The 8,046-nt window shown below is 44.6% G+C and overlaps 1 protein-coding gene across 1 annotated transcript; it reads left to right on the forward strand.

Annotated features, from left to right (window-relative positions):
• Positions 1 to 598: 598 nt before the first annotated feature.
• On the forward strand, positions 599 to 6,273 carry MBD3 (methyl-CpG binding domain protein 3; the record flags this gene model as incomplete). The annotated part of the gene is made up of 4 exons (XM_008937012.1): positions 599 to 736; positions 3,345 to 3,435; positions 3,890 to 4,067; positions 6,081 to 6,273. Coding segments are annotated over 4 exons (600 nt in total), but the record flags the coding sequence as incomplete, so codon positions are not given.
• Positions 6,274 to 8,046: the final 1,773 nt, after the last annotated feature.

Here is an 8,046-nt window from a genome sequence, read left to right on the forward strand (position 1 = left end):
TTAGTGACAACTTGATTGCTACAAGCTCTGAGTTTTGTGAAGAACTGAAGGGAAAAAGAGTGATCCAGATCCCAGCTGTATTGATTTGTTGCTATCCACAACTGGATGTAAACAGGATGGTTTCTGGATTCACAAAACAGTCTCTAAATCCCACTTTGTATTTTTCCTAATTATTATGAAGATTGTCTCCAGATCTTCCATTTCAGGGCTCTACAAGTGGCTTGTGCAAGCACAGGCTCAGTGTTCTGACCCCTAAATTCTGTCAGAATTGGGATAAAACCAGCATGTGGCTATACCTATATAACTAGAATTAACTAGATAATTCAATAACCAGATATAACTAGAATAATAGGAGGCTAGTCTGTGAAACAGAAGGTGAAAGAGTGAAAAAAAAAGTGTAACTTTGATTTGTAAAGCAAGATTTGCATTTAGTTGTCCATTTTTAGCAGTCTAACTCCTCTAGCCTGAGATCAGACAAGTTCTGAAGTCCATGAACTCTTCTTCTCCCTGCTGTCCATCTTTAGGGCTGTAGCAGCACTTTAGCAAACGGCAAAGATTTTTGTCATCTTTTTCCCTTCCTTTTGTTTGTAATTTTTAGGGCAAGCCTGATTTGAACACAGCCCTGCCTGTCCGACAGACAGCCTCCATCTTCAAGCAGCCTGTCACAAAGATCACAAACCACCCCAGCAATAAGGTGAAGAGTGACCCTCAGAAGGCTGTGGACCAGCCCAGGCAGGTGAGGCTCCTGGCTCAGGGCAGCCTTCTCCAGAATGAAGAAACTCCTGGTTTTGCTGCTGGGAGGGTCCTAGAATAAACCACACTTTGTGATGCTGAACAAACAGTCTGTGGCAGTTTGAAGTCTCTGATGTTTCATAAATGATAAGTTACAGTGCTCCTAGCTTTAAATTCAGAACAAAACCCATCTCCAGCATGTAGGTAAGATTGCAATCCAGTTAGGTTACAGGTCTGCTGTAGTTACACCTCTGCTTCCTTAATGCTGAAATAATACCTACAAATTTAGGCAGACATCATAACCCCTTTTGGGGCACTTGTGTTGTAATTGCCAAAAGTGCCAATTATTTAAGAGCTCTGTTTGCAGAAATTCTTGATCAGTACAGCAGGTTTGTGATTGTACCCCCAGCATGGGCCTTTTTGTCACATCATATGTCATTAGTAATTCTCTCTACCTGTGTGAACAAGGCCATAAATTCACATGGGATGTCATTATTAACACCAAATCAAAATGTCTTTCTTATCATACTGTGTATTGGCAAACAAGAGAATGCACCAAAATTAAAGGAGATCTTTCAGCTTGATTTGATCTAGTGAAAAGATGCAAAATGTGTGCCTGGGATAAGGGTAGCTTTGAAGCTGAGCACTGGTAAGATCAGCCTGGTGCCTCTGCAGAGCTCATGCCAGGGATCCTGTGGATCCTTTCCTGTAGTGAGTCCACCTTTGTAACTTTTGCAAACTAAATGTTCAGCTTCATTAGCCAGGGCAGGGATCAACCCCCTGGATTTGGCACTGGGGTGGCCACACCTCAGATCCTGGGGGCAGTTTTGGGCCCCTCACTCCAAGAGGGACCTTGAGGGGCTGGAGTGTGGCCAGAGAAGGGCAACGAAGCTGCTGGGGAAGGGTCTAGAGGCCAAGTGTGGGGAGGAGCAGCTGAGGGAGCTGGGGGTGCTGAGCCTGGAGCAAAGGAGGCTCAGGGGAGACCTTCTGGCTCTGCACAGCTCCTGACAGGAGCCTGGAGCCAGGGGGGGGTCGGGCTCTGCTCCCAAGGAACAAGGGACAGGACAAGAGGAAACGGCCTCAAGTTGCCCCAGGGGAGGTTGAGGTTGTCCCTGAGGAACAATTTCTTGGCCTGGAGGGTTGCCCAGGGCTGTGCCAGGCTGCCCAGGGCAGTGGTGGAGTCCCCACCCCTGGAGGGGTTTCCAAGCCGTGGAGATGTGGGGTGAGGGACACGGGGCAGTGGTGGACTTGGTGGAGTTCAGTTAATGGTTGGACTTTATCTTCTTAAAGGTCTTTTCCAACCAAAACAATTCTATCGTTCTATGATTACTCTGTTCAGGTGCTGTCAAACCCAGTGTGTTTTAAACTCTTGCAGGTCTGATGGAATTAAAACATACCATTCCAATAAGAAAAATTATTACAAGATATTTTTAAATTTTATTGAAAAGTTCCCCACCTTTCTAATCAAAAGCCTTTTCCACAAACATATAAACTACCTTTCTGAAGTGTGTGAGGTTCTGTTTGAAATGGGGTTGGGTTGGTTTTATTGGTGGTGTTTTAAAAAGGTTGGAGGGTTTTAGCATGGCTTCCTGAGGTCATAAGAGGACACTAAAGAGATGATGTTGATATGCAAAGCTTGGAGCTGGGTAGATTTGCATCCCTGTTGTGGAGGAGAATGCTGTGGGAGCAGCCTGGGACACACAGACACTGTCAGTGGACCTGTGCAGTTCTTTATGTACTCCTTTTTCTGTGGCAACACTGGAGTCTGTTTTCTGAGAGGGTCCTTTAGAGAGGTTTGTGTATTTATTAAAAAAAATGTATATGCTGTATGTATAATATATATACACATTGTTTTATCTATTTTCTTTCATACAGCATAGAATAGGGCAAATTTGCTGTTTCTCATGTCTTTCACTGAATTATAAATCTAAGAGTCTATTAAATTACAGCTTTAAAATATAAGCTTAAAATATAAGGGGATGTGTAGAGTGTTGGGGGTAAATTCTTAGTTTCTCAAAACCTAGATGAAATTTCTTGCAAGACAAATGGTACTCCAGCTATTCATGGATCATCCTTAGACACCTAGATGGAGAGTTGAAGGTGGATCTTGGTGGATCTGACTTCCCACCCAGCCTTCATGTGTGCTTAACCTTGAGGAGAACTCATGATTCCAAATCCAGCAAAGGACTGGACAGGGTTGTTCTCAAACTGCTGGAGAGGAATAAAATAATGGGAAGAGCATGGGTGCAGATCTTTAATTTCCTGACTTCCATGCTATGTGTGAGATGGCAGAAGAGGAAGAGGAGTGTGAAAAAATCTCTGTCCCACACAATGTGTGCTTCCCTGGAAGCCAGCAAGCCTTGCCTTGCTCTTCCAGCTCAGAAGCAGTGAAATACCAGTCCCTTTGCAAGGCAGCAAGGCAGGACAGGGTGGCTGTGGGTCTGGTTGGTGGTGGGGGGTTGTTCCCAGCTCTCAGGAGAATCCCTCCTGTGGTCAATCCACCAGCCCTGGCTGCAGAGCTGTTCTTCCCTCCCCAGACAGCAGGCAGGTGCTTTGTGCAGTTGTCAATTCCGTTTCTGTTTTGTGCCAATAAACACTTTCTTTGATGTCAGCTCTTCTGGGAGAAGAAATTAAGTGGACTGAGTGCTTTTGACATTGCAGAGGAGCTGGTGAAAACAATGGACCTTCCAAAAGGTTTACAAGGTAATCAGAGTCTGCCCTTACCTCCACGGGTGGCATTTTGATCCCAATCAGAAGGTTTTGTGTTTGACCTCTTGGTTCTGCAGCACTCCTTAGTGCTGTGAACCAAGGAGCTGTTAGTGCTCTGGCTGGAAGGCTCAGTGCCCTTCTGTCCAGAGGAGATACTGAAGCAAAGCTATTTGGTCTTTTTATTGTTCATTTTCCAGAAGCAGAACGGAACCAGCTTCCATTCCCAGTTTGGGTTGGTGGGGTTTTTATGTTTAAATTTGGTTGAAATAACCTTGGAGAGAGTTGTGCAGGTGCTGTTAGAAGTGTTTAGGACTGAGGTTTATGTTGTGTTAGCTTCCTAAATGACAGTCTGTCCTTTGTCATTCAAGTTTACATGCTGCCTGTTGTCCTGATTTGCTGCTCTTTGTCTTGTGCAGTGTTGATGATTGGTTTTTCCTCCCACTGGCAGGGGTTGGACCTGGCTGCACTGATGAAACCCTTCTCTCTGCCATAGCTAGTGCTCTGCACACTAGCACCATGCCCATCACTGGCCAGCTGTCTGCTGCTGTGGAGAAGAACCCTGGAGTCTGGCTCAACACCTCACAGCCCCTCTGCAAAGCATTCATGGTGACAGATGAAGATATTAGGTATTAACTAGAAATCACAGAATGGGTTGGGTTGGAAGGGACCTTAAAGATCATCTGGTTCCACCCCCTCTGCCATGGGCAGGGACACCTCCCACCACACCAGGTTGCTCCAAGTCCCATCCAGCCTGATCCTGAACACCTCCAGGGATGGAGCATCCACAGCTTCCCTGGGCAACCTGGGCCAGTGTCTCCCCATCCTCAGAGTGAAGAACTTCATTTCTAATCAAAATCTCCCCTTTTCCAGTCTATTCCCCCTCATCCTGTCACTACCCACCCTTGTAAAATGTCCCTCCCCAGCTTTCTTGTAGGCCCCTTTCAGATGCTGGAAGGCCTCAGTAAGTTCTCCCTGGAGCCTTCTCCAGACTGAACAACCCCAGCTCTCAGGCTGGCCTCCCAGCAGAGGGATTCCAGTCCTTGGATCAGCTTTGTGGTCTCCTGGACCTGCTTCAACAGGTCCATGTCCTCCTTGTGTTGGGAGCTCCAGACCTGGACACAGGACTCCAGGTGGGGCAGGGCAGAGTAGGGGGGCAGAATCACCTCCTTCAGCTTGCTGGCCCTGCTGCTTCTGCTGCAGCCCAGGATAGGGTTGGAGCTTTCTGGGCTGCTCTTTGTGCTTGGGATTGCCCTGACCCAGGTGCAGGAACTTGCACTTGGCCTTGTTGATCTTCATGAGGTTGGCCTGGGCCCACTTCTCCAGCCTGTCAAAGTCCTTCTGGATGGATCCCTTCCCTCCAGCATACATGTACCACAGAGCTTGGTGTCATCTGCAGACTCCCTGAGGATGCACTCAATCCATGTATCACTCAGTTCAAATTGGAACAAGGTTTCTTCTGCTAAAACAGTGCTGGGTTCCCTCCCCTTGTTTTTTTTTTACTTTCCATGGCAAGTTTAAATGTCTGATGGAGCACTGTGGCTTGTTGAATTCATTTTAATCTTTCTTTAACAGTATAGCAGAAAAAAAATTGCTACACACAGAGGCATGTACTTAAAGCTCATTATTTTTTCATTTTGAGCATGCTCAGCTCTCTGAGATGTCAGGTTCTTCTTTGTTTCTCATGTCAGACTACATCTCCTTTTATTGAAAAAGGTGTCGAATTTGGAGTAACCTTGATTAAGGCACCTCTGAGCAAAGAAGGGATTGGAGAAATCCTGCACAGTGGAATTGGATTCACTTCACTTCACCCTGTGTCAGCACAGGAGCAAATAAAAGCACTAACAGCTGTGGTGGCAGCCAACAGGATGGAATTTATTTAGGTATAGCTGATTTCACTAATGAATTACATTACTAAATCAAGACTGGTCAAATTCAGTGTTAAGCACTTGATAGAGAACTAAATATACCAAAGACATGGGCCTGAAATGGTGCTACATTGCATTAATTAGCAGCAATTAAAGGTGGTACTTGTTGTGACTGACAAATCTTTTTAAATCACAGAATTTTGTACTTGATTTGTACATGAATGCCCAGGAAAAAATGGTCTGTTCAGGACTTCATGAGTTCCTGTGGCTGAGATGAAACAGGAGCCCCATGAGGCCTTTGAGTTTTGTTCACATCTTGACTATGACTTGGAGAGAAAAGGAGCTGTAAAATTTAAGGTGGTGACTCAAAAAAAAAAATAGAATAAGCCAAAAGATTGAAATGGTCAGAAGCTTAATTTTCTCCAGTGTCATTTTGGGAAATCTGAGCAGGGGAGGCTGATTTCTTGATTAAATTAGTACTAGGAATTAAAGAGTCTTCAGTCAGCTGCTAGATGAGGCAAATTTCAACCAGAATTAAAAATGGTATAATCAATACTAAGAACTTTTAAGAGAAGACACTGGGCAGCTTTTTAAAGTGTTTCTTTCCTCTTCCCTGAAAGTATAATGCCAGGCAATTTATTTTTTCCCTGTGTGGTTCTTGCAGGGGCTTTTTCAAAGCCATGCTTGTCTGCCCAGCCTCATGTGTGAGGGATTTAAAGTTGCCTTGAAAGAGGCATTTGAGGATTAATGTCAGTGTTAATTGATCTGTGGCAGGAAGCAAGAGGAGCTGGTGCAGCAGGTGAGGAAGAGGCTGGAGGAAGCCCTGATGGCTGACATGCTTGCCCACGTCGAGGAAATAGCAAGAGATGGGGAAGCTCCTTCAGAGAAAGTAGGAGGTGAGGAAGAAGGAGAGGAGGAAGAGGAAGAGGAGGACCAGGACCATGACCAGGAGATGGAGAATGTATAGTCCAGGTAATGTGACAGCATCCTGCCTCACCTTAGCTCTACTTAATTGAAAGCAGAAGTGTTTTCAGTGGGAATGTTACTCTGTGTTGATAAATCTTTGCTTTTTAGCATGCACTTTTAAAGGGGTAGTGGCCCTATTTCCAGGAGGAAATCCTGTATTTTGGGGGTGTGTGTGTGGTCTGGTGAGTGCTTACATTGTGGGGGACTGTGCTGGGCCTTGTGCCTGTGTCAGATGGGTTAAATGTATCCACAGAACATGCACGTGAGCACTTGGAGGATTCTGTCTGCAAAATGGATCAGTTCTTAAAAATGTCCTTGTCTTGTGATGTCAGTTTTTCCCTCTACTTATTTCTTAACTTCCTATGATAGGCAGGAAGATAACCTGACCATCAAAAGAGGGAAGTTTACCCAAAAAACTTTTTATGTGGTGGGAACTGATAAACTGCAAGTAACAGAGAGAATGTTTGCATTCAAAATCTGGAAACATCAGAAAAGTTTAAGATGCTGTAGCAGTAGTAATGACAGGATTCACAGAAATGTGACTTCACATGATACATCCCTTAAAAGCTTTCACAAAGGGCTGGCTTCTTGCTTTCAAGGGTGTCTCTGGCTTGTACTCGTGCACTGGAATTTTAAATTTAAGGTTTTAACTAGCTTTTCTTTAAAAAAATAAAATAACTCTGAATAATGCAGCAGCACTACTGTATAGCAATCAAGAGGAAAGTTCTGTAAGGCCAAATGAAGATACAGCAACAGGAGTTCCCTTAAATGTTGTAGTTTGGGGAGGGTGCCCCCATGCCATGCAGCAGCTTTTTCCCTCCCAGGTCTCTCTGATGTATCCTTGGGCAGCAGCACCACCTGTACTGTCAGTGATGCTCAAGCAGTGAGATAAAACAGAACTCACTGATTTTCATTTTGATCATTTTTAAGTTTTAGCCTCTAAAAACAGTTGATGTTCTGGCACTGAAGTAGGATAGACAATACACTGAGTGCTTTGTGATGTACACTGGGAGCCCAAGAGGCAAGAATCAAGAATGTGGAGGGGGAAAAAAGGGAAATTTTAGGGTGAATAGCAAACAAAGAGCCCCTTTGGAGGGAGTGGCAGCTGTATTTCAGGTAGAAGGAAGAGTGATTTGTGTTGGGCAATCCTTCAAGCTGGAAGGTTGATTATAACATGAAATCTCTTTGGCCTTTGGGAGATACCATCTGATATCTCTCTACATTCTCCTGCTTTACCCCATCACTGACAGTAGCTTTATTTGGACAGTGAATATCATGCATTCCTTTCTACTACAAAGGTCTGGCAACAGCAAAGAACTAAAACCAACTGTCTGCTGTAGGTGTAAAAACAGGAGATAAATGGAAATGTTATGGCCATGGTGCTTTGTTCTTTTAGGGGCTCATTGGCTGGGCAGATGGACAAAGTTCTTACTGACTTAAAAGGTCTTTTTTTTCTTTCTTCTAGGGAGTTCCATCTAAGAATTCCCAGTATAAACCCTATCAGCAGGGTCAGCACAACTATTTACAAAGCCAAGAGTGTCTGCCGAGTGAATTGCACCAACAATCCACCTGTACCTGTGAGCATTTTGATCTCCACTTCAGGAAACGTCGAGAAGCTGATGGTTCTTCAGTTGCTGGGGAGTTTTGAAGATGGAACTTGACAAAACTCTACTCCCCTTCCTTTTTTTCTAAAGGGGTAGGGTAATTGGGTGGGAGGGAATAAAGGAATATAAAATGGTGGGAGGGGAAAATACTAGGAACCAAATTTCCTGTC

The sequence above is a fragment of the Merops nubicus genome, unplaced genomic scaffold (genome assembly GCF_000691845.1).
Source record: "Merops nubicus isolate BGI_N331 unplaced genomic scaffold, ASM69184v1 scaffold13653, whole genome shotgun sequence".
Taxonomy (NCBI): Eukaryota; Metazoa; Chordata; class Aves; order Coraciiformes; family Meropidae; genus Merops; species Merops nubicus.